The sequence below is a fragment of the Panthera uncia genome (genome assembly GCF_023721935.1).
Source record: "Panthera uncia isolate 11264 chromosome B2 unlocalized genomic scaffold, Puncia_PCG_1.0 HiC_scaffold_24, whole genome shotgun sequence".
Lineage (NCBI taxonomy): Eukaryota > Metazoa > Chordata > Mammalia > Carnivora > Felidae > Panthera > Panthera uncia.
The window spans coordinates 59,038,021-59,065,636 of record NW_026057580.1 but is presented as its reverse complement, the minus strand read 5'-3'; the positions used below and the strand labels follow the sequence as shown (position 1 = coordinate 59,065,636).

Sequence of the window (27,616 nt, the reverse complement as noted above, 5' to 3'; positions counted from 1 at the left end):
TTTGCGGGAGGGACCGGAAAAGAGGTGGGTCCTTTCACGCACGATGTGGGGAGGCAGCAAGCTAAGCTGCTCGGGGAATCGTTTTTTAGGAGTGGTTCTATCCAGGTACCGGGGCATACAGACTGAGTGTACTCGTTTAATCACGTCAGCAGGTGAGTGTCACTTTAACCCTGTCGGCCGGGTGGAGGTCCCTCACACATAACCCACCGGGCGGGCAGGCTGTTCTGCGCAGGCGCGGGAGAGGGCGGCGGGCTGTCGCTGAGCCCCGTGCAGGGTCACACAGCTAAGCTACTTTCGGTCCTGCGCTCTCTGTCCGTTGAACGTCCGGCCTGGGCTCTCGCCCTGCCCTTCCTACAGGTTGGGAAAACTATCTGAGGACTCGTGGTTCTGGCCAAAGAGGGCGCAGCCCCCGGGCCGCCGCCATGTGGCCAGTGACCTTTGTTTTCATTTTGGTTGAGCCCTTGCCTCCGGAGCCGGCGACCATTCCGTGCTGGCTGGAGTCTGAAGGTCGTTTGTTTTCTTCCTTTGCCGCAGCGGGAAGACACCAGCTCTGCTGTCTCATAATTCTTGATAGCGTTGTATTTTGTTTTGTATGCACGTATCTTGCCTTTTTTTTTAGAAAGAATTTAAGGCAGCCATATTACTTTTTTTGGTTAATTCAGCAAACCTTATTGGCAAGTAAGATCAAGAAAATAACGTACTGAAACTGATGATTGTAGAAGACCCGTTTGATTATTTAACTTCCAGTGTTAACCAGAAAGTTAAGTTTATTACCCTTTACCTGAAACTCATTTAACACATACTGTGTGCCATGTACTGGGAATTTTTTTTTTTTTTTTTTTTTTTTTTTTTTTTTAATGAATGATACCTCTGAGGTCTCTTTAAGTAATGTTAGAATAAAACTAAGATTAGGATATAATGGGCAAAACGGGAAACTTCCAGGCCCACCAATAGACCTGATAAGTTGGTGCTCCAATACAATGAAAAATGGTGCAGCCAATAAAATTGATGTAAATCAATGTGTGTCCACTTGGAAAAATGATTAGGATATAGCGTTAAGAAAGTTAAGTTACAAATCAGTATGTATTATAAACTTAGAGATATATAAATGGAACTATATATAGAGAGAATAGAGCTACATCAAAATTAGTGATTTGTGGTGGAAGTGGTAATCTATCATTTTATCATTATATATTGTCAGAATATATTTTTTCAGTAAACATATCTTTTATAATCAGAATTTCAGAAAAATACATTACAAATATTTTCAGATTTGGGGACTGAACATAGAAGGAGCATCTAATACATATTTGGGATCAGGGAAACTTTTTAAATAAGGTATTTAGGAAGCTATCTTGAGGGAATTGGGCAATTTTAGAAGTCGTTGGAGTGGCAAAGGACCATCTTGAGTATCTTGAGATTTCTGGGAAACTGCAAAGTGTTCCTTGAAAAGGAGGGCTGGAGGTGAGGGTGGAGAGTGGCAAGGGATGAGACAGACTTTTCAGGCCATGACAAGTCAATGAAAGGCCATGTAAACCTCCTGAGATTGACTTTATCTTGAGGACAGTGGGAAATTACTGAAAGAGCAATATAATCAGACTTGTGTTTAAGAAAGAACACTTGGCAGATGGGTAGAAAGTGAGATGGTGGCAGACAAGACTAGGCTCAAGGAGACCTTAAGAGTAATCCAGATAATAAGTGATGATTACTGGAACTAAGATATTGGCAGAGTAGAGGTCTTACACTGTCGGTGTAGTATGTTATAGGCTTTGGGTAAATGATGTTTTGAATGAATTAAATGAAGTTTTCCTTCATTTCTTTAAAATCTCAAGTACCAGAAGGATCACAGATTCAAAGTAGAGAATGAATTGGTAGGATTCTAATTATTAATACAAATTCAGTTTCTTTCAGGTGTGGTGTGGTGGTTTTTATAGCTCTTGAGAATTCTGGCAATACTGATGACCAAGGGGCTAGTTTTACAGAAATAGGGGAGGTGAAGGGGAGGTAGGGGTCATCACTGAGTACAGAGCAGGTACTGTGTTAAAATCTCTGATGCTCAGTTGCGTAGTCATACCTTATATATTCTTATATGCATATCACAGTTTACATAATTCTCTAATACAGTATTTCATTTATCTACCCAAAGTCATAAAGGAGGTGGTATTTGAACTGGGTCTTAAAAGATAGTACGGATAGAAATGGTGGGAGAGAGAATAACATGAGGAAAGGCCTAGAAGCACAAACTTTTTTTTTTGACAATGGTGAAATGACCTTGTTCCCGGACTGTGAAGATCCTATTAAAAAACAAAATTAAAAAAACAAAAACAAAAAAAAACCAAAAGCTCAGGAGAAAAATATTCAGAGACTATGATAAGATAAGCCGTGAAATATAAATGACCATTTGTCTTCGTCCATTTGATTACTCTAACAAAATACCACAGACTGGATGATTTATAAACAACAGAAATTTATTTCTCACAGTTCTGGAGACTGGGAATTCCAAGATTTGGTGTCTGGTAAAAGCTCATTTCCTGGTGCTTAGATGGAGCCTTCTTCCTGTGTCCTCACATGGTAGGAGGGACAAGCTTGCTTTCTGGGGTCTTGTATGAAGACTCCATTATGAGCCCTCATCACCTCCCAAAGGCCCCATCTCCTAGTATCACTTTAGGGGTTAGGATTTCAACAAATGAATTTGGGGAGAACACAAACATTCAGATATAGCCCCGTTAAATTAAGAAGGGACATTTAACCTCATTCATGATAAATTCAAATAACACTGGGATACCTTTTTTGCGTATTGAATTAACAAAAGAAAACATTTGATAATACATTGCATGGGCTGTTGGTGTGGGGAAGGAAGCTAGCGCTAGAAACTGATATTACCCATGGGGTTGCAAACTGGTTCAACATCTATGAGTGGCAATTACAAATTTATAAATGCACATGCCATTTAACACAGTGATTCTTGGGATTTTACCTACAAGTAAGTACTCTCTAAAATATATGAAATTACCTGTGGAATTCAATCTTTTTTTAAATTTTTTTAATGTTTATTTTTGAAGGAGAGAGAGACAGAGTGTGAGTGGGGGCGGGGGGGGGGGCAGAGAGAGAGGGAGACACAGAATCCGAAGCAGGCTCCAGGCTCTGAGCTGTCAGCACAGAGCCCAACGCGGGGCTCGAACCCACAAACCGCAAGATCATGACCTGAGCCGAAGTTGGATGCTCAACCGACGTGGCGCCCCATCTGTGGACTTCAGTCTTCTGTTTTGGAAATAGCAAAAACTTGTAAATAATCTGAATAAATATGCATTAATAGGGAACTGCTTAAATAAACTATGAGATAAACATATAATGGATTACTATGCAGCTCTAAAAGAAAGAGGGGGGTGCCTGGGGGGCTCACTTGGTTAAGCCTCTGACTTTGGCTCAGGTCATGATCTTACAGTTCATGAGTTTGCGCCCCACATCAGGCTCTCTGTTTCAGCACAGAGCCTGCTTTACTTCACATCTTCTGTCCCCGCATCTCTCTGCCCCTCCTCCACTAGTGCACACTCTCTCCCTCTCTAAAATAAATGTTTAAAAAAAAAAAAGAAGAAAGGAAGTTCTTTATGCTCTGTTATGAAATCTCCAAGATACCATGATAGGTGGAAAAAGCAAGGTAGGCGAGGTACTTTGTAGTATACCCTTTTGTGCTTTTTAATTTTAAAATTATTTTTTATTTTGAAATAATCTAAGACAAGAAGTTGCAAAAATAGTACAGAGAATTTCAATATGCCCTTCATTCAATTCTTCAGTGATAATATCTTACCTAACCACAATACATTGTAAAAGCCATAAAATTGACATTAGTATGATACTATTATTAAACCATAGACCTGATTTGGATTTTACCACATTTACATGCACTTGTGTGTGTGTGTGTGTGTGTGTGTGTGTGTGTGTGTGTGTGTTACCACATATATAGATTTGTGTAATAATCACTACAATCAGAATATGGAACTGTCCATAATCACAAAGAAATCTCCTACTACTACTCCTTTGTAGTCAGACCCTACCCTGACCTTAACCCTTGGCAATCATTAATCTGTTCTCCATTACTATAATTTTACCATTTCAAGAGTGTTGTATAAATGGAATCATACAGTATGTACCTTCTGAAATTGCCCCCCCACCCACCCATTGAATAAATACCCTTGAAATCTATCCCAAGTTCTTGTATCAGTTTTGATTTCTGATTTGTATTTCATGATATGGGTATAACACGGTTTGTTTAGCAATTCACCTATCATAGGATATTTTGGTGTTTCCAGTTTTTAGCTATTATGAATAAAGCTGCTGTGAACATTTACATACAGGTTTTTGTGTGGACATAAGTTTTCACTTCTCCAGGATAAATGTCCAAGAATGGAATTGTTGGTTTGTATGACAAGTGTATGTTTAACTTGAATAGGTTAAAGTGCTAAACTTTTAGCTTTCCTCAGTATCTGTATCATTTTACATTCCCACTAGCAATATGTAAGAGATCTAGTTGCTTCATATCCCAGTGCAGCTTTGGTTATACGAGGGTGATTAAGTTTTAGCCAACATGATAGGCATGTAGTAGCCTTCATTTGTATTCCTCTAATGGCGATTGATACTTCATGTCTCTTCATGTGCTTATTTGCATCTGTATCTTCTCTTTGATGAAATGTCTCTTCGTGTCTTTCTATACCCACTTTGTATACCCACACCCATTATATAATTGGATTCCTTTGTTTGTTGTTGTTCTTGTTTGTTTTATGAGAGTTGGGTTTTACTGTTGAGTTTAGAAAATATCCTTACATATTCCAGATACAAGTTCTTTGTGGGGTATGTGTTTTGCAAATATTTTCTCCCCGTCTGTGATTTGTCTTTTGTTTTTCTTAACAGAGTCTTTTGCAAGGCAAAAGTTTTAAAGTATTTTTTTTTCAATTTTTTTAATGTTTATTTATTTTTGAGACAGAGAGAGACAGAGCATGAACGGGGGGAGGGTCAGAGAGAGAGGGAGACACAGAATCCGAAGCAGGCTCCAGGCTCAAAAGTTTTAAATTTTAAGTCCAGTTTAATCAGTATTTTCTATTATGGATTGGGCTTTTGGTGTCAGATGTAAGAACTCTCTGCCTAATCCTAAATCATGAAGATCTTCCATAGTTTCTTTTAAAAGTATTATGGTTTTACATTTAGATCAGTGATCCATTTTAAGTTCATTTTTGTATAAGAAGTGAGATTTAGGTTTAAATTTTATTTTTTGGTCTATGATATCCAGTTGTTTCAACCCCATTTATTGAAATGACTATTTTCTCCATTGAACTGCTTTTGCACCATTGTCAAAAAATCATTTGAGTGAACTTTATAATGTCCCTAGTAATTTGCTCTAAGGTCTATTTTGTCTAAATGTTTATTGAACATCTGTTATGTTCGCAGCAGAGTAACTAGTTCATAAAGCAGGTCTCTATGTAAGTTTGAACATATAGACTGTATGAGTGATTATTTTAGGATGATATGTATACACACACACACACACACACACACACACACAGTGTTTCCTTTGTAAAGGGTGTTCAGCCTATGTATGAATCCATTTCATGTAGCTAACGTGACAGAATTTGAGCTAGTTTTGACAAATCTCTGAATTCATATTATCCTTGTTTTAAAAGGTCACAGTTTTGTTTTGAATATGAGTTTTTTATAATTGTGCAGCATAATGCTGGTGCAGAAACGAATGGCATGAAAAACTTTTACATATGCATTACTTTTTTTTGATAATTTACATTTCAGAAATTTCTGATTAGAGTTAGATGGCAGAATGCAAGACTTTATTTTATGTTTTAGAATAAAACCCCAGGGGCGCCTAGGTGGCTCAGTCGGTTGAGCGTCCGACTTCGGCTCAGGTCACGATCTCACGGTCTGTGAGTTCGAGCCCCGCGTCGGGCTCTGTGCTGACTGCTCAGAGCCTGGAGCCTGTTTCAGATTCTGTGTCTCCCTCTCTCTCTGACCCTCCCCCATTCATGCTCTGTCTCTGTCTCAAAAATAAATAAACGTTAAAAAAAAAAATTAAAAAAAAAAAAAAGAAAGTTTAAAAAAAAAAAAAGAATAAAACCCCAAATTAAGGGGAAAACCCTTTTGTTTATCAATTGTAATCAGTTGTGTTTATCAATTGTGTAATCCCTGCCCATCAGGGATTTATACTGTGAAATGCTTTCTCTAGACACTTAATTTTTATTTTCAGGGGTGCCTGGCTGGCTGAGTTGGTAAAGCTTGTGACTCTTGATCTTGAGATTGTGAGTTTGAGCCCCCGTTGGGCATAGAGATTATTTAATAATTTTTATTTTCAGTTTATTCAGAGAATCAGTTCAGTTGGACTCCACAGACTAAACCATGGGTTTTCAGTGAATACAGAATCATGTGGTTCAAATCCTATAGAATGACTTTTGCCTGCTTGAATAGAATAAAAATTTACAGGTAAGTTTATTCATTCCTGTGGCAAAAATTTACATAATTATGTACAATAATAGTTTAGTGTTGATTGTGTTTAATAAACACTGTTAGTATGAAATAGTGTGTATGGTTCGATTAAGGTATCTTTTATTTATTTAAATATTCTTATTTTTCCAACAACTTTTAAATTTGGAAAATTTCAAATCTATAGAAAAGTTATAATACAGTATGCATCTAGTGCATACCTTTCATCCATATTTAAATATGGCTTTTATTTTTTTTTTTCTCAACGTTTTTTTTTTTTTTTTTTTTTTTTTTATTTTTGGGACAGAGAGAGACAGAGCATGAACGGGGGAGGGGCAGAGAGAGAGGGAGACACAGAATCGGAAACAGGCTCCAGGCTCCGAGCCATCGGCCCAGAGCCTGACGCGGGGCTCGAACTCACGGACCGCGAGATCGTGACCTGGCTGAAGTCGGAGGCTTAACCGACTGCGCCACCCAGGCGCCCCAGGCTTTTATTTTTAATGTAAGACTGTATTACCTAGAGATGTACTTTTTACTTCCTCATTTGTGACAATATAGAAATAATGCAGTGCTTCAAATCATGAAGGATTTGGGTACAACATAAATATGATCAGGTGGGTAATTATACAGTTTCTAGGTGCTAAGACTGAATCAAAGAATGTCTTTCTGTATTTGTATTTTATAAAGCAATTTCTAACCTTGTGAAAAATACTGCATAGAGTTAAGATATGAACTGTGTTTCCCAAGTGCATGCTCTACTTGTAAATAAGCTAGCTCCTTTGAAATTGGGTGTATGTGAAATCATTGGTAGTCAACTGACCAACCACATGCTGTTACCTATTATAAATTAGACATTGATTATTTCATGAAGCATGGAAAAAAGATGGTAAATTCATAAGACAGTATTAAAGAAGCATGATATTTAACTCTTAAAAGGATCATAAGTAATCAATATAGAATGTTCTCTATGTAGCGAAGAAAAACATGGTAAAAATTTGAAAGGAAGGCATTACTTATTCTAATGTAACAACCTTATTCTTTCTTACCCAAGAACTTCTGGAGTGTTTTCCTATTATATACTTTGACATGGAATATGGTAGAGTATCTGATCCCTATTTAGTCCCTGTGTGACCCCATTTTATTAAAAAAAAATTAGGTGAATTCTATACTTTCCTGGGCCTTTTTTATTAGATTATTCATTTGACAGATGTTTCCTGAGTACCAGCTGTGTTCTAGGAACTGTGCTAATCTCTAGGAATAAAATCGTAAGTGAGACAGTCCATGTCTTGCCCTCGTAGTGCTTAGTGAGGAGACATAATCAAATTGTCACATAGCTCCATGAAAAAATACAAAGTTATATGGAGGTTAAAATATGACCCAGTTTTGAGAGTCAGGGAAGACTTCTTAGATAGCATTACATCTAAACTGAGATCCGAAGGATGAAAAGGAATTAATTAGGTATGCAGAGGAGGGAAGGGAATGTGAGAAGAATGGTCCAGGCAGAGAGAACAACATACACAAAGTATCTGAGGATGGAGCAAGTAGGGTCCCTGCAAGGAAATGACAGAAGGCCCATGCGGCTGGAATGGGGAGGATGAGTAGAGTAGTGGAAAGTGGGTTTGGGGAGGGAAGAAATTGGGGACCAAATAATTCAGAGCATTGTGGGCTGTGCTAAGGATTTTGAGTTTTTTTCCTCATGTCACTGGGAAACCATGGAAGCATTTTAAGTGGAAAAATAGCATGATTGTATTTATATTTCAGTGCACTCTGGATGCATTGTAGAGAACAGATTGGTGGGGGTGGGGGGGGTGGTGAGGTAGGAAGCAGGCAGCTTCCTAGCAGACAGCTACGACAATAAATAGTTCAAGCAAGAGACGATAGTAGCTTGGACTAGGGTGATAGCACTAGAAATGAAGAAAGATGGGGGCGCTTGGGTTCAGATCCTGGCTCTACTCTGACTTAATCTCTCTGAGCCTCCCTTTTCTTTTCTGTGTAATAGGGGTAATAATAGTATCTACCTTACAGAGTTACCAGGACAATTAAATAAGATGACATATGACATATGTGGAGTTCTTAAATAGTGCCTGGCATTTAGTAAGTGCACAATAAATGACTGCTATTACTATTTCTACTTCTATTACTACTATTCCTATTTATATTATTATTATCATCATTGCTGTTACATGTGACCTAGAAGGCCAAGTTTTGTAGCATTCCATTTTTGTTGTAATTTACTTTGAAAGCAAATTAACTTTGTTTCATCTGTGAATATATATGTGTATAAATATATATGTGTATATATGTGTGTGTTTATAAATATGTGTATATTTTTTTGTAGTGTGATTATAAGAAAACTTGGTTTTAAAGCATCAAAAATGAGCAACACGTGTATTTAAAATCTAATAAATTATAAATTAGAATATCTGCCTACATAATATATCCCCTGTTACATTGTTTTAAATGTCTATTTTTGCCTGGCTCTTTATTTTGACCTCTTAGGTACCCTTGGACAAGACTGTACAGTACTTCTCAGACCACTGTAGACAGCAGTGAGGTAAAAACATTCCTGGCCCTGGCTCACAGGTGGTGGGATGAACAAGGAATATATGCACCTCTTCATTCTATGAATGACCTGAGGGTGCCATTTATTAGGTAATGTTCCAGAAACTCTTCAGTCTTTTAAAATATAATTCTTTTCAATAATGTATCTTATTTTATTTTTAAAATAAAATACATATTTTTAAAATATGTATCTTAGTTTATTTTTCTCTTGGTTTATACTTAGGTTCAAAATGCTGCATTTTAAGTTTGCTTTGGAAATTGGAGGGAGACATTCTTTTCATTGTCCATTGTTTGAAGTCATTAATTTTCTAATAACATTACCTAAAATCTAGGCTGCTTTTATTAGTTAACTTGAAGCATTTTGGACAATTTCAGGTTAATTAGAATTAAATCCTTATGAAAAGGAACTAGGATCCTATGGTATCAAGGTCATTTTATACTAACTTTGATGTTTAGACAGTCTGTTTAAAAAAATTTTTTTTTACATTTATTTATTTATTTTTAATTTTTATTTTTTTTCTTTTTTTTCAAAAAAAAAATTTTTTTTTAATGTTTATTTTATTTTTGAGACAGAGAGAGACAGAGCATGAACGGGGGAGGGTCAGAGAGAGAGGGAGACACAGAATCTAAGACAGGCTCCAGGCTCTGAGCAGTCAGCACAGAGCCCGACGCGGGGCTCGAACGCACATACCGAGAGATCGTGACCTGAGCCGAAGTTGGACGCTTAACCGACTGAGCCACCCAGGCGCCCCTAACATTTATTTATTTTTGAGAGACAGAGCGAAACAGAGCATGAGTGGTGGAGGGGCATAGGCGGGGGCCGGGGGTGGGGGGGGGACACAGAATCCGCAGCAGTCTCCAGGCTCTGAGCTGTCAGCACAGAGCCTGAAGCCAGGCTCGAGCTCACAGATGGCTAGATCATGACCTGAGCCAAAGTCAGACTTTTAACTGAATGAGCCACCCAGACGCCCCTAGGCAGTCTTGATAAAGGGAATACTACTGTGACAATTCAATTCAACAAATATTTATTGAGAACTTATCTTGTACAAAGCTTGGGGGACTCTACTAAGATACTCATCATTTGAAACATAATCCATGTTCTTCAGAAACTTACAGTTTTCTGTGGGAGATAAAGACGGGTTAATCAGACTCCATTTATCAAGGAATTGTTAATTCGGTTTTTTGTCCATTTATTTATTTATTAGGGGCACCTGGGTGGCTCCGTCAGTTAATCGTCAGACTCTTGGTTTTGGCTCAGGCCATGATCTCACTATTTGCAGGCTGCAGCCCCGCATTGGGCTCTGTGCCGACAGTGCAGAGCCTGCTTGGGATTCTCAATCTCTCTCCCTCTCTCTCTGTCCTGCTCCTCCCACCCTCTCTTTCTCTCTCAAAATAAATAAATAAACTTAAAAATTTTTAAAGAAATTTTTTGAGCACCCAGTATGAGCAAGGCACTGTTATAGACACAGAATGTCTGACTCAGATTGCCGTTAAGGAACTTCTTCATTGTTTTTTGCTGGTTCATCCAGACTCAGTGAAGCAAAAGGGATATATTATCACCTTTCTATTACCTCTGAATTAGTGCATCACTGAAACACTAAGAAAAAGGTAGAAATATCATTTTGTTAGGCTGGATCCACGGTTCTAAAGGTGTGGGTCCTGGACTAGCAACATAAGTATTACCTGGGAACTTGTGAGGAATACAAAATCCTCAGGTCTTGCCCTGGCCCTCCTGCCCTGGGGGGTTGGCAGTCTGTGTTTTAGCAACCCTTTCAGGTGATTCTGATGCACATTCCGTTTGAGAATAACTCTATTCTCTGTCTGTATTTAGACATCACACTAAAACAGATTATCCAAGGAAGTATAAGTTATGGTTAGAAATGTAGATTTTATTCTGAGCATAATTGGAAGCCATTGAAGGGGAGTGATATGATCTAAATTATAATATAAAGGAGTCATTTTAGCCCATCTGTGAAGAATGGGTTGGACTTCATTTGAAATTGATCCTCTCTGTATAACATTCTGATATTATCTACTTAACCACTGTGTAGGTTATTCTTATAAGTCAGTCAATGTTAATAGCAATAAAAGATCCTGGGGCACCTGGCTGGCTCAGTAGAGCATGCAACTCTTAATATCAGAGTTGTAAATTCAAGCCCTATGTTGAGCCTTCTTAAAAAAAAAAAAAAAAAAAGAAAAGACAAAAAAGATATTCTAAGGTATCCTCATTAAAGTATAAATAAAATTCATATATAGTCCAACTTAAAAGTCTAGTTTACATTATGTTAGGTATATATTTGTGGGTGTATGTGTGTGTGCTTCTGTTTTTGAATGTGGTAAAGTATTACTATGATTATCTTAGAATTAAGTTAACTTGATTTGGATGCCTATTTACATGATCATGAAAACATTACTAACTTAGAAGATCAAAAGAGAATCAATTTAGAAGGGACTATAGGTAAAATCTGAAAATATAGATCACCAGTATGTTACGTCTAAGCCCTATAAAATAGCCTATTTGTTGCTGACATGAAATGGGTCTAGTTAGTACTGACAGTGTAGGTCCTCGATTCCCCAGTTGACATATTTCAAGCAGATAAAAACTAAATTGTTTTTAGTTTTCCTTTAGATTACTACTAAAGTAACAACTCATAATTATTACTGCTTTTGATAATTAAAAAAGTAATTTAATGCTGAAAATAAAAGGTCTTTTTACCCCCCAAAATCAATAATCCATGTAAAATAAGAGTTTAATGTTTCCTTGAAAATTGTACACGTTTAGGATTTTATTGACAGGGCTGCGTAGGTGGCTCAGTGGGTTAAGCGTCAGACTTCAGCGGGCGTCATGATCTCACAGTTCATGAATTGAGCCCTGTATCGGGCTCTGTGCTGCCTGCTTCCAATTCTGTGTCTCCTGCTTTCTCTGCCCTTCCCCGGCTCGCACTCTGTCTGCGTCCCTCTCTCAAAAATAAATAAACATTAAAAATTTTTTTTAAGATTTTATTGACAAAATTAATAACTTTCTTTTATATGTTTTGGATTTTAAAAAAAGAGACAATCTTTTAAAAACAGTTGCTGATCACCAGCCAGGCAAACCTTTGTCTGGGATGAAGATTCTTGATGTTGGCTGTGGTGGTGGATTATTAACTGAAGTAAGTAATTTACAACTTTCCTGCCATTTTTAACTGGGAAAGATTTTGAGAAAAAGTAGGCTTCTGACTCATTTATTTGTTTAATAAATAGTATTGTTTGTTAAAAAAAAAAACAAAATGCATAATGTTCTTAATATTTTTACCATTGTAACATTAATACATGCTTTTTACCTTCTTAAAAAATATATATAAAAATTTCAGAAAATTATAGTGAGGATTTTTTTGGTTGTTTTTTTGTTGTTTGTTTTTGCACAAAATCGGACACTGGTCATTCAAATAGCTTTGATAATTTTTTTGTCTCTTCTAAGAGATTAGGCAGTTTCCACTGGTTTAAATGCAATGATAAGCTATTCCTTTGCATTTATTTCAGTATCAAAACCTAAGAGTATTGCCTGCTTGTGGGGTTCTCTCCTCTTCTCAGGTGCTTTAGAGTACTTGGAAGAATACTCATTCACTCCCTTTAAAAAATATTTGCTTTAACTTATATTTATGCCAGGCAGCTCTATTTTGTTGTCTGCTATCAACACAATAACTTTTTGTGCACTTTAAATATGTTAATACTGTATTATGTGCTTGTAATTGTATCTATAGAGGGGTGCCTGGCTGGCTTAATCGATAGAGCATACAACTCTTAATCTCAGGGTTGTGAGTTCAAGCCCCACATTGGGTGTGGAGCCTACTAAAATAAAATGAGTTAAAATAGAACTTTTCCCCCGGCTCCCCACTATTCTCAAATAATTCTTCATAGGTTTTTTTGTTGTGATTATTATTCACTCTTAAGCTTCTTATTATGGTAATTGTCAAATGTGTACAAACTAGAGAAAATGGTCTAATGAACTTCCATGTACCCATAAACAGTCTCCAATAATTATTCCCTCATGATTAATCTTGTTTCCTTTTTGATAAGCTTTTTATTGCCAACATGTGTTCTGTTTTCTTCCTGAGGATAACAGTTTTTTATTCAATTAGCCTCTAGGGCGGCTTGGAGCTTCAGTTACTGGAATCGATCCTGTGGATGAGAACATTAAGACAGCACAGCACCATAAATCATTTGATCCAGTCCTAGATAAGAGAATAGAGTACAGAGCATGTTCCCTGGAAGAGATTGTGGAAGAGACAACAGAAGCATTTGATGCTGTTGTAGCTTCTGAAGTTGTAGAGCATGTGATTGATCTAGAAACATTTATACAGTGCTGCTGTCAAGTGTTAAAAGTAAGACTTACTGGGTTTACTTGTTTGTTTGTTTTTTTTTTGAGTGTGTGTATGTATTCATAGCAATAAATATTTCATAATACTTGAAACCAGGAAGCTAAGATTAGGGGATAGCATCTCTGCTGGCAGTTACTTCTGCTTCTCAGCTTGCACTCAATACCAGGGTTTTCCAGATACAGTATCTTGATATCCAAGAATCTTGGGAAGTGTTGGTGCTGAACATTATAATTATAAACAATAGATTTAAAGTGGTAGTTTTCCATTGGTATAATCCGGATTAAATACCTGATAGATATTGAATGAGGGGCGCCTGGGTGGCTCAGTTAGTTAAGCGTCCAACTTTAGCTCAGGTCATCATCTCACGGTTCGTGAGTTCGAGCCCCGCGTCAGGCTCTGTGCTGACAGACAGCTCAGAGCCTGGAGCCTGCTTCCGATTCCGTGTCTCCCTCTCTCTCTGTCCCTCCCTAGCTCACGCTTGCACTCTCTCTCTCTGTGAAAAATAAATAAACTTAAAAAAATAAAATAAAATAAAAAAATAAGATATTGAATGACAATTATTAAGAAATTGATTTGGATTAATACTTAAAAATCAATAAAAACCATTAGTAGTGTAAGTTGACGTAGCATTTCTTAAGTATCTCTGTATGTGATATATATAACAGTTTTTAGCTTATAAAAGAATACTTCATATATATGATTTCATTGATTTTCCCTACAACCAGATGAGAAAGGTAAGCAGGTACTGGTACTGGTGTGACCAGTAAGCAGGTACTGGTATTGGTACTGGTGTGACCAACTTGGACCAAAGGAGATCAATATTTGAGAGATATCAGAGTTTACTTGGTCTTTTGGGTTTTTTTAATTTAGGTACAGTTGACATACAATATTGTATTAGTTTCAGGCATATAACATATTGATTTGCAATTATATACATTATGAAATGCTCACCACAATAAGTGTACTTCCCATCTGTCACCATAAAAAGTTATTAGAGTATTACTGTTTTCTCTATGCTGTACTTTTCATCTTCATGACTTACTTGTTCTATGACTGGAAATTTATATCTCTGAATCCCCTTCACCTATTTTGCCTGTCTCCCACCCGTCTCTCTTCTGGCAATCCCCAGTTCTCTGTATTTATGAGTATGTTTCTAGTTTTTGTTTGTTCATTTGTTTTGTTTTTTAGATTTCACAGGTAAGTTAAATCATATAGTGTTTGTCTTTATCTGTCTGACTTATTTTACTTAGCATAATTCCCTCTGTGTCTATCCGTGTTGTTGCAAATAGCAAGATCTTATTTTTTTTTTTTATCGTGAGTAATACTTGATGGTATACAATGTATTCTTTATCCATTCATGTATTGATGGACACCTACGTTGCTTCCATATCTTGGCTATTGTAAATAATGCTGCAGTAAATATAGGGGTGCATATGTGTTTCAAATTCGTGTTTGTTTTCTTCAGGTAAATATCCAGAAGTGGAATTGCTAGATTCTATGGTATTTCTATTTTAATTTTTTGAAAGAACCTCCATATTGTTTTTCATAGTGGCTGTACTAATTAACATTCCCACCACCAGTGCACAGTGTTTCTTTTCTCTCCATAGTCTCATCAACACTTGTTATTTCTTGTCTTTTTGGTACTAGTCATTCCTACAGGTGTGAGATGATATCTAATTAGAGTTTTGATTTGCATTTCCCTGATGATTAGTGATGTTGAGCACTTTTTCATGTTGGTCATCTATATTTCTTTGGAAAAATGCCTATCCACGTCTTCTACCTGTTTTTCAATCGGATTGATTTTTTTGGTGTTGAGTTGTAGCAGTTCTTTACATATTTTGGATATTAACTCCTTATCAATTATATCATTTGCAAACATCTCCCATTTAGTATGTTGCCTTTTTATTTTGTTGATGGTTTTCTTTGCTGTGCAAAAGCTTTTTTTTTTTTTTTTTTAGTTTAATGTAATCACAATTGTTTATTTTTGCTTTCCTTTCCCTTGCCTGAGAAAACAAATCCAGAGAAATATTGCTAAAGCTGATGCTTTATTTAACATGCTGCGTATGTTTTCTTTTAGGAGTTTTATGGCTTCAGGTCTTAGATTTAGGCCTTTAATCCATTTTGAGTTTATTTTTATGTATGGTGTAAGAACGTGGTCCAGTTTCACTCTTTTGCATATAGCTGTCAAGTTTTCCTAGCACCATTTTCCATTGTATGTTCTTGCCTCCTTTGTTGTAGGTTAATTGACCATATAAGCTTGGATTTATTTTTGAGTTCTCCATTCTGTTCTGTTGATATATTTTTGTGCCAGTACCATATTATTTTAATTACTGTAGTTTGTGGTATAGTTTGAAATCTTGGGTTATGTACCTCCAGCTTCATTCTTTCTCAAGATTTGGGGTCTTTTGAGGTTTCATACAAATTTTAGGATTATTTCTTCTAGTTCTTTAACCAATACTTTTGGAATTTGGTAGAGATTGCATTGAATCTATAGATTGCTTTGTGTAATGTAGACATTTTAACAATATTAATTCTTCCCATCTGTAAGCATGGTGTATCTTTCCATTTATTTGTGTTGTCTTCAGTTTCTTTCATCATTGTCTTATAATTTTCAGAGTTTAGGTCTTTCACTTCCTTGGTTAAATTAATTCCTAGGTATTTTATTCTTTTTTGAACCCGTTGTAAATGAGGTTGATTTCTCTCTCTGCTAGTTCATTATTAGTGTATAGAAATGCAACCAATTTCTCTAAATTAATTTTATATCCTGTAACTTTACTGAATTCATTTGTTAGCTCTAATAGTTTTTGGTGGAGTCTAGGGTTTTCTATATATAACATGTCATCTGCAAATAGTAACAGTTTTACTTCTTCCTTACCAATTGGAATGCCTTTTATTTCTTTACCTTGGCTGATTGCTACAGCTAGGATTTCCAGTACTACGTTGGATAAAAGTGACAAGAGTGGACATCCTTGCCTTGTTCCTTATGTTAGAGGAAAAGCTTTCAGCTTTTCATCATTGAATGTGATGTTAGCTGTGGGTTTTTCACATATGGATTTATTCTGTTGAGACATGTTCTCTCTATACCCACTTTGTTGAACATTTTTATCATAAACATGTTAAATTTTGTCAAATGCTTTTTCTGCATCTATTGAGATGGTCGTATGATTTTCATTCTTCATTTTGTTAATGTCTTGTATCATGTTTGTTCATTTGCACATAGTGAACCATTCTTGCATCTCTGAAATAAATGCCACTTGATCATGGTGAGTGATCCTTTTAAAGTATTATTGAATTTGGTTATTAGGATGTTGGTCTGTAATTTTCTTTTCTTGCAGTGTTTTTGTCTGGTTTTGGTATCAGGGTCATGCTGCCCTTATACAAGAAATTTGGAAGCATTTATTCCTCTTCTACTTTTTGGAATAGTTTTGAAAAGGATAGGCTTTAACTCTTTAAATATTTGGTAAAATTCACTTACGAAGCTATCTGATCTTGGACTTTTGTTTCTTGGGGGTTTTTAAATTACTGATTCAATTTTGTTACTGGTAATTGATCAGTTCAGATTTTCTATTTCTTCCTGATTCAGGCTGGGAAGATTGTGTGCTTCTAGGTATTTACCCATTTCTACTAGGTTGTCCAGTTAGTTGGCATTGAATTTTTCATAGTTGTTCTTATAATCCTTTGCATTTCTGTAGTGCCAGTTATAACTTTTCTTCTTTCATTCTGATTTTATTTATTTGAATCCTCTCTTTTTTTCTTGATGAGTCTGGCTAAAAGTGTATCAATTTTGTTTGTGTTTTCAAAGAACCAGCTTTAAGTTTCATTGATATTTTCTTTTTCTTTTTTTTTTAGTCTCTATTTCATGTTTTTATGCTTTGATCTTTATTATTTTCTTCCTTCTATTAACTTGGGGCTTTGTTTATTCTTTTCCTGGTTCCTTTAGGTGTAAGGTTAGATTGTTTTATTTAAGATTTTTCTTGTTTCTTTAGAGTCAGTCATTGCCATAAACTTCCCTCTTAGAACAGCTTTTGCTGTGTCCCAAAGATTTTGAACCATTTTGTTTCCATTTTCATATCTCTCCAGGTATTTTTTTAAGTTTACTCCCTGATTTTTTTGTTGACCCATGGGTTGTTTTGTTGCATATTGTTTAGCCTCTATGTGTTTGTGTTTTTTCCAGTGTTTTTAGTTTATTTCTGTTGTGGTCAAAAAAGATGATATGATTTCAGTCTTCTTAAATTGATTGATTTTTGTTTTGTGGCCTGAGGAGATCTATCCTGGAGGATGTTCCATGTGCACTTGAAAAGAATGTATATTCTGCTATTAAAATTTTTTTAAATGTTTTTTTAAATTTATTATTTATTTATGTATTTATGTATTTATGTATTTATGTATTTATTTATTTATTTATTTATTTATTTATTTATTTTTGGGACAGAGAGAGACAGAGCATGAACGGGGGAGGGGCAGAGAGAGAGGGAGACACAGAATCGGAAACAGGCTCCAGGCTCCGAGCCATCAGCCCAGAGCCTGACGCGGGCTCGAACTCACGGACCACGAGATCGTGACCTGGCTGAAGTCGGACGCTTAACCGACTGCGCCACCCAGGCGCCCCTTAAATTTATTTTTGAGAGAGAGAAAGAGAGAGAGAGAGAGAGAGAGAGCGAGCACGGGCAGGGGAGGGGCGGAGAGAGAAGGAGACACAGAATCCAAAGCAGGCTCCAGGCTCTGAGCTGTCAGCACAGAGCTTGATGCGGGGCTCGAACTCATGAACCACAAGATCGTGACCTGGACCAAAGTTGGACGCTCAACTGCCTGAGCCACCCCAGGTGCCCCTATTCTGCTATTTTTACATGAATGTTATGTATCTCCCTATTAAGTCTATCTGGTCTAATGTATAAATCAAAAGAGCTGTTCCTTTATTGATTTTCTGTCTGGATGCTCTTATCTATTGATGTATGTGGGATGGGTATTAAAGTCTCTTACTGTTATATTATTGGCAATTTCTCCATTTATGTCTGTTAATATTTGCTTTATGTGTTTAGGTCCTCTCTTGTTGGTTGTGTATATATTTACAATTGTTATATTTTCTTGTTAGATTGATTCCTTTATCATTATTAGTGCCCTTTGTCTCTTGTTATAGTCTTTGTTCTAAAGTCTATTGTCTGATGTATATATTGCTACAGCTTTCTTTTTCTTTGCTTCCATTTGCATGGATTATCTTTTTCCACCCCTTCACTTTCGGTCTTTATGCTCTTTAGGTCTGAAGCCAGTGTCTTAGAAGCAGCAAATAGATAAGTTTTGTGTTTTTATCCATTCATCACTCTGTGGCTTTTGACTGGAACATTTAGTTCATTTACATTTAAAGTAATTACTGATAGGTATGACATTATGTTAATTGTATTCTGAGGTGTTTTTTTTGTTTTTTTTTATTCTCTGTTCTTCTCTTGCTTTCTATCCTTGTGGTTGATGACTGTCTTTAGTGCTATGCTTGGATTCCTTTTCTCTTTATTTTTCATGTGTCTCTTATAGGTTTTTGGTTTTTGATTACTAGAAGGTTCATATATAACATTCTACATATATAGAAGTCCATTTTAAGTTGATGGTCACTTAAGTTTGAACACATTCTAAAAGCACTACATTTTTACTACCCCCTCTACATTTTATGACACCTTATTTTACATATTTTTATATTGTGTATTTCTTAACTAAGTTTTGTAGATATAATTGATTTTACTACTTTTGTCTTTTTTTTTTTAATTTTTTTTAAACGTTTATTTATTTTTGAGACAGAGAGAGACAGAGCATGAACAGTGGAGGGGCAGAGAGAGAGGGAGACACAGAATCTGAAACAGGCTCCAGGCTCTGAGCTGTCAGCACAGAGCCCGACGCGGGGCTCGAACTCACGGCCCGTGAGATCATGACCTGAGCCGAAGTCCGACGCTTAACCGACCAAGCCACCCAGGCGCCCCACTACTTTTGTCTTTTAACCTTTATACTAGCTTTTATAATGCTTGATCTACTACTTTTACTATATATATATTTGCTTTTACTAGTGAAATTTTTTACCTTTTAAAATTTTCTTACTTCTACTTATGGCCTTTTCTTTTCTGCATAAAGATATCCCTTTAACATTTCTTAGAAGGCCAGTTTAGGGTTGATGAACTTCTTTTAACTTTTGTTTGGGAAACTCTTTATCTGTCTTTCAATTCTGAATATTAACCTTGCCAGGTAGAGTATTCTTAATTGTAGGTTTTTTATTTTCATCTCTTTGAATATATCATGCCACTCCCTTCTGGCATGTCTTCATTTTTTGACATTTTAATTATTATGTATCTTGGTGTGGATATCCTTGGGTTTATCTTGTTTGGGACTGTCTGGGTGTCCCCTGTACGGGCTTTGTGCGCCCTCATGTTGTGACTGGGCTATAACTCTGCAAGTTCTGGTAGGCAGGGTTGATCCTCAGCCTAGCTGTCTGCAGTGACCAGCTGTGACTTCCGCAGGTACACTGGCATACAGGGCAGTTTCCCAGCCACGCTGGCTGAGTGGCTCAGCTGCAGTTTCTGCCCACATGCTGGTATGTGGGGCTGCCCATCCACTCCCCAGGGTAGGAGTGCTGCCACTAGGTGTGGTGGGGCAGTAGCTTTGGGTGTGGCAGGGTGGGAGTCACTTTGGAGGGTCACCTTCCAGGGCAGATAGGTCCACAGGGGAATGCCAGGGCAGGGTGAGTGGTGGTAGCAAGATAGATGGAGAGTGTCAGAACTGGCTCCCACAAGTATCAGGCCAGCTAGGCTGAAGGAAGGTAAGAAAAATGGCACCTACCAGTACTTCCATTGCTGAAGAAAGCTCCTGCGGATTTCTGCCTTTCCAGCACATGCCCTAAAATTAGTCAATAAATCTCCTTCATGTATAACATTGGTACTTCTCAAACTGCTGTCTATGTGCTGGATGTTGGCCCGGCTGAGGTATTGTGCTAGCCCTTTAAGAATAGTCTTGGTTTCCTATAGACTTTTGCCTCTCCCAGAGTTAAACCCCTCTGAATTTCAAAGCTAGACATTATGGGGGTTCATCTTGTCAGTGTGGGTCCCTGGGGCTAGGAGTGTCCAAGGTGGGACTTGATCCCCTTGCTTCTCAAGGTAGACCTCTGAGCCTGTGATAGCCCTTCCAATTTATAGGTTTCCGTGCCAAGGGTTTCGTTCCCTACCACATCTCTGCCCCTCCTACCCTTCTCAATGTGGCTTTTTCTCTATAGCTTTAGCTGTGGAAGAGCTGTTTTGCCAGGCTTCAGAATGAAGTGCATTAATGTAGTTGTTGCCTTAGTGTGTTCGTGGGAAGAGAGATGAGCTCAGGATCCTCCAAGTCTACCGTCTTACCTCAAGAATCCAGAGGTCACTTGGGCTTTATGTCAAAGTTCGCTAGGCACTTAAGTGGGGCTTAATGTCACATTTTTTGATTCCAAGTCAGGTTCTTCTCATTACATTGTTACGTTTACATAGTTTGCCACAGACATAGTCCTCTCAAGGTGGTTCCAAATTTTTTAAAAATAAATCTCCTGAAGTATTGTTGCTGTTGTTGTTGTTATTCTAACCCTGTTGTTAATGTAGAGGTAACACCCTAAAGGTCAAGATCTAAAAGAACGAAATGCTTAGCTCTTACGTAATTAGAGCTTTTTAGAAATACTCCTTTTTAAATAAGTTTGGTTTTAGAGAAGATTACAAAGATTGTACAGAATGTTCCCATATATCTGTCCCCCAGTTTCTTCTGTTAACATTTCATAGTAAGGACAGGAACTAGGGGCACAAAGCTGAAGGAGACATCCATGCCTACATGCCAGCCCTGCACTTGCCCACTCCAGAAGGTGAGTGCTTCCTTCGATTTTGTTCCTTAGGCACATCACCTGCCTCGCCATAGTCCTAGCCCTATTTCTCAAAGCTGAGGAATTAACATTCACATTATACTATTAACTGCACTGCAGACCTTGTTAAAAAATTTTTTTTTAATTTTTTTTAATGTTTATTTATTTTTGAAACAGAGAGACAGAGCATGAACGGGGGAGGGGCAGAGAGAGAGGGAGACACAGAATCGGAAGCAGGCTCCAGGCTCTGAGCCATCAGCCCAGAGCCCGACGCGGGGCTCGAACTCACGGACCGCGAGATCGTGACCTGAGCTGAAGTCGGACCCTTAACCGACTGAGCCACCCAGGCGCCCCTAAAATTTTTTTTTTTTAATGTTTATTCATTTTCGAGAGACAGAGCACGAGCGGGGGTGGGGCAGAGAGAGGGAGCCACAGATCAGAAGCAGGCTCCAGGTTCTGAGCTGTCAGCACAGAGCCTGACACGGGGCTCGAACGCTTGAACTGTGATATCATGACCTGAGTCGAAGTCTGACACTCAACACACTGAGCCACCCATGCACCCCCATACCTTGTTAAATTTCATTAGTGTTTCTGGTAATGCCATTTTTCTCTTCAGGATCCAATCCAGGATTCTGCATTGCATTTAGTTGCTGTGTCTCCTTAGTCTCCTTCAATCTGTTACAGTTTCTTGGTGTTTCCTCTTGAATGAGTTTTATTAGGCTTATCTTCTATCTTCCAAGCAAAACTCCTTATTTTTTGTGTTATATACCAGTCAGTATATGTGAATGGAGATTCTTTGACACGTAATAGGAATGCTGGCATTGTGGAATTTAAAACTAATTTTTGCATTAATAAAAAGCCTATTTAAAAAATGACCATTGCTTACCCCTTTTTCCTTAGAATAAGATTTTGTAGGACACAGACTAGATATTCATAAGTGATTTTTTTCCATGGCTCTACTGAGATATAATTGACATGTAAGTGATTCTTTGTTGTTGTTGTTGTTTAAAATTTATTTATTTTTGGAGAGAGAGGGCAAACGGGGGAGGGGCAGAGAGAGAGGGAGAAAGAGAATCTCAAGCAGGCTCTGTGCTTACAGCACAGAGCCCCATGTGGGGCTCAATCCCACGAACCACGAGATCATGATCTGAAGTGAAATCAAGAGTCGGACGCTTAACCAACTGAGCCACCCAGGCGTCCTAACATATAAGTGATTCTTTTTTTTTTTTTTTTAAGTTTTTTTTAATGTTTATTTATTTTGAGAGAGAGAGAGATACAGAGCACGAGCAGGGGAGGGGCAGAGGGAGAGAGAGAAAGAGACAGAATCTGAAGCAGGCTCCAAGCTGTCAGGACAGAGCCAGATGCAGGGCTCGAACTCATGAGCCATGAGAGCATGACCTGAGCCAAAGTCAGACGCTCAACCAACTGAGCCACCCAGGAGCCCCATATATAAGTGATTCTTAATAAGATATTTTAGAATATTAGAGTTTTAGATAGAAAAGTTACAATAGTATCTTATATATCTAATATCTTACATTTCAGTTTTTAATATAAAGGCACATTGCAATATTTCAGGGTCTCATCTTTTTTTTTTTGGTTTTGGGGTGGTATTTGAGATATTTTCTCTCTCTTTATATATCTATATGCACACATATGTATAGATAATTATTTTGCAAGGAACCTTTGTGACTTTATCCCCATCGGACTAATGAGAATATGTAAAATAGGGAGGAGACATTACTGTTTGCCATTTGTGGGAATAAATATAGGAAACACCATATACAGCCGCTAAAAAATGGCAGACTAAATAGTCTCATAAATGATTTGTATTCATCTAAGTGCTTATATTGATCTCTTTGTATTCTTTACACTAATAAAATCAAAACAAAACAAAAAACTCTCGAACCTTAATCGCTAACATTTTTGTCAGAGGACCCTTGGCGTTTACCTGCATGAGAGCGGGGGTGTATGCTGCACCAAACAAGTTAGATGGACTCAGGACCCAAAGAGAAAACAGTATTGTTAGTCCGTAAATGTGGACATGTAACAAGGAAGAGTAGCCTGATCTCATTTCTATATTTTTATTATAAAAATATTTGATACGTATAAAAGAAAGTATATACTATAAATATGTCACAGGAGTGTGATTTTAAGAAGTTGTAAGCACTGTTGCATAAACCCAGTGAGTACATCTGTAGTAGACTGCCTTTAATAATGAGTTTCCCAAAAGAAAAGTATTTTGGTAACTTACACTTTATACTTATGTATCTTAATTGCACTTAAATTATTTGGAAGGAAGGAGGAGGTGGAGGAAGCCAAGCCTTTACCTAAATGATACTCCTGACGTCTAAAATGTTACTTCTGTCCATACTTTTTTTTTTTTTTTTTTTTTTAGCCTGGTGGTTCTTTATTCATTACCACAATCAACAAAACACAGCTGTCCTATGCCTTGGGAATTGTTTTTGCAGAGCAAATTGCAGGTATTGTACCAAAAGGTACTCATACATGGGAGAAGTTTGTATCACCTGAAAAGCTAGAAAGCATTTTGGAATCAAGTAAGTATTGAGAATTTTTCCAGTTTTCAAGGCCTAACTGAACTTTTCATGTACCTATAATTATTAATCACACAACTTAGCCCTTAATTAAATGGGCCACTATTCCTTGGATGGTGGTTTCATCTCTTAACCAGATCATAAAGTCCTTGAAGTTAGGATTAAGTATTAGATACCACTTCTGTCTTACTGGGCACACCTAACCGAGGGCCAAGCAAATCACAGATGATCAATGAATACTTTTTGGCTTGCTTAGTCCTCAGTTGTTGAAGGATCAGGTACAAATGTCTATTATTTACACATCCTTAGTTTGTCCTGTTGAGGCCCTGTGTGTATCAGCTTATCATACATGTTATTTTTTCTGGTTCTTCCATACTCAGATATACTTTGAACTTCTTGGTCACATTTTGAGTATTTTTTGATACTTACAGCATGCCTTATATTACGGTTCTTTGGGTATTTTTAAGTCCCTGTGTGGCCTATGAAGGCAAGACTGTCCTTTTTGTACGCCTTGCAGTGCTTAGCTCTGCTTTGCACATTGTGAGCTTGTGATTTACATGTGAAATTCCTGTCAAGTAAGAATATTTAGTTGGCATTTGGTATCCCATTTGAGTACTTAAACTCATGTATGTCTCGGGTTTTGTTTTCACATAACAGTATATCAAAACCGATTTTACTTGGATTATTATCAGTCCACTGTGATGTAGGAAGTTCTAAAGATTTCTGTAAGTGTATTGTTGAAAACAGAGGAGGAAAAAGTATTTTAAGATGCTTTATAGGAACAATCAACTTTTGGCAGATGTTTTCTAATAACAGCTTATGTTTATTAAGTACTTGCCAAATTCCGAGCACTGTGCTACTTTATACACATACCTCATCTAATTCCAACAGCTCTATGAATATATGTTCTGTCCATGTGAGAAGACCGAGATTCAGAAAGGTTAAGTGACTTGCTCAGCATCACCATCTAACAGGTGCCAGGCTGGGATTTGAACCCAAGCAGTCTGCTTTAGAGTTTTATGTTCTGTGTTACAGTAAGGAATGATCTGTGCGTATTTTTTCCCGTTGAGTCAGGAATCCTTTTTAAATACAGAGTTGCATTAGAGTCTTGGCATTTGGAAGATAAATACTTATTAAATCTATTCTTTCTGATTTTATTTATTTATTTATTTATTTATTTATTTATTTATTTATTTTCAGATGGTCTGTCAGTTCAAAGTGTGGCAGGAATGCTTTACAACCCATTCTCAGGTTACTGGCATTGGAGTGAAAACACCAGTCTTAACTATGCAGCTCATGCTGTGAAATCCGGGGTACAGGATCACCCAGTGCCTGATGAGTTTGTTTTCAAGGGGGAAACAGAGGAGCTTAGAGGCCAAGACTCTACCAACGCAGGTGCTCAGGAGGAGTTGAAGAAATGAATGATTTCTAAGTTCTGCATACTATGGCTTGAAAGTCTGGTGTTCACATTTGGAAAAAATATATAATTTCTCTTTTGTGGGAGGATCATGAAGAAAAGAAAGTCCATAAAAAGGGCTAAACCTTGGATAAAAGTTTTTGTTGTTTCATCTAGTAGCTACTTTCAAGGGATTATTTTATGATATATGGTAAAAAAAAAAAAAAGTTTTGTCAAGGTATTGTATAATCTAGGCGTTTAAATTCCTCAGCCTTGGTTATATAAATAGAATGTGCATATTTTACTTCATTTTACAAATTATATATACTCATCCAGCATATATGCACACATATATATATATAAACATGCTGTAATGTGTTTTAATTTAAAGGAATCTGCATTATCTGTGTTCTTTATTGGGTTTTAGCTAAAGGCATTTATGCTTCTGACTTAAGAAACCAAATATAGTTTTATGCCACTTATATTTGGGAAGAGAAAATGTATTTTTTCCTTTAAATTTTAGTTTGTTGGAAAGCAAATGGATAGTTAAATGTATGCTGGATTTGAATTCAAACATTAAAATCAAGAAATTTGGATTATGTTGGACATACTTCTATGCAGTTCCATAAATGTTTTATTGTGACTTTTTTTTTTTAAGTAGAAAGGACTTTTTAAGACTCAATTAAGAATTCAGTCATGGATATTTTCTTCTTTGGCTAACATTTTTATAATTAAAGGGACTGACTTGAAATATATTTTTACGCCTCTTGAAATTTGAGAGTCTCTGGCTTTTTCTGAAAGTCCCGATGCTATATGAGGACATTCATAGAGGCTGTTGACCCAGTGTGACAAACATGGACTGAATTCATGTGACCCAGGTAGAAGGTAAGCTTTTAACTTCCTAGCATTTTTACCTTTAAGCTCATGTTTTCTATCTTCCTTTGTCACTGTTAGATTGAGCTCTCCAGGCAAACACTTCCCAGCCATCTTGGCGTGTCATTTGCTTATTCTCAAAAGTATTTTAGGGGAGAAAACTGAAATTTAAAGAATTAAAAGAGGAAATTTAATTTCACTTGCTACTGTGAAATTTTTTTAATGAAATCAGATATTTATTTACTTACCATAAGATTTTTTTAATTTAAAAAAATTTAATATTTATTTATTTTTGAGAGAGAGGGGGAGAGAGATAGAGTGAGTAGGGGAGGGGCAGAGAGAGACACACACACAGAGTCCGAAGCAGGCTTCAGGCTCTGAGCTGTCAGCACAGAGTCTGACATGGGGCTCGAACTCACAAACCTCGAGATCGTGACCTGAGCCGAAGTCAGATGCTTAACCGACTAAGCCACCCAGGTGCCCCACACAAATGCTATTGTGTAACTAGGGTGCTAAAAATTAGGAGCTTCCATTGACCTCCATTTAAAGTTAGATTCTTAGTCTGAATTCTAGTAGTTTTATTACAAAAACAAAGCTTCCTTGTTCTTTCTCTTAGGGAAAAAAAAAAGTGTTGGTATAAAAGATTAATCTAAGAACCATGCACTGAAATTGATTAAAAAGCAGTCCCCCAAACAAATATATTTATTTTAGAGGAAAGAAAACACTAACTTTCAGTTATTAAAAATACATTGTTAAGTGCTGGAAATTCAGGATGATTCAGTATCAACTACTTCTGTGTTTCACTTGACTTCCAGTGGAATGAAGCGATGAAAATTTCATGCCCTCCGTGTATAACCTAATTTGATCTTTCAGGCCAATTTCAACCAAATTTCAGGAGAAATGGGCTCAAAAAGATACTACAGTTTTTTTAAATGTATATTTGTAGAGTGAGGATTGCCCAGCTGCAAATTTTTAATTTTGAGAACTACCATACCACCTTTTGAAAAGCACTAATCTAGCAATTAGGCTATGCTGGGGAGTTTAATCTGCAAACCTTCCCTGAGGAACTCTGGGTTCATGAGAATGTCCTGCAAGAAAAAATGATGGAGACTTTACGACTCAGAGTCCAGCAAAAGAGACTGTAAACCTGTCTTAGAATGAAAAAGAACAAGGCTGAGAGAGTAAGAAGGTGAATTGGCAGGCAATCTTAGTTTGGGGTGAAGGGAACAACTGTGGGAAGCTAGGAAGTCACCTGGACCATGGACCACCTGTGGTCCTGGAGGGAGTCAGATTGCTCAGTGAGACTACAATGATCAAAACTATTAGACCATTTAAGGTTGGCTCAAAATGCTACAAGCACTAGGAGAACGAAACTTTCAGCACTTAGAAGTAGCTATGAATGATGGCAGGAACATGGCAAGACAGGTGGTGACAAGAGAGAGGTCAAGTAGTGTCGCTTTTCCCAAAACTTGCACAAGGAGCAGTGGGATCCAGCACCCAGCACATACATGCTAAACCCCTTTGGAACCTGAAAGAGCCTTCT

General features: G+C 37.1%; 1 protein-coding gene across 1 annotated transcript; it reads left to right on the top strand.

Moving 5' to 3' along the window:
- On the top strand, positions 1-27,616 carry COQ3 (coenzyme Q3, methyltransferase). Its single transcript, XM_049654048.1, has 7 exons — positions 1-152; positions 6,354-6,480; positions 8,980-9,132; positions 12,095-12,194; positions 13,164-13,406; positions 23,648-23,807; positions 25,005-27,616. The coding sequence occupies exons 1-7, from the start codon at positions 44-46 to the stop codon at positions 25,223-25,225; spliced, it is 1,113 nt and encodes a 370-aa protein (XP_049510005.1). The 5' UTR covers positions 1-43; the 3' UTR covers positions 25,226-27,616.

Coding starts and splice junctions, on each gene's coding strand:
- COQ3 (XM_049654048.1), top strand. CDS start 44: ATGTGGGGAGGCAGCAAGCTAAGCTGCTCGGGGAATCGTTTTTTAGGA. Junction 9,133..12,094: donor CTGAGGGTGCCATTTATTAG/GTAATGTTCCAG, acceptor TTTTAAAAAAAG/AGACAATCTTTTAAAAACAG. Junction 13,407..23,647: donor GCTGCTGTCAAGTGTTAAAA/GTAAGACTTACT, acceptor TTTTTTTTTTAG/CCTGGTGGTTCTTTATTCAT.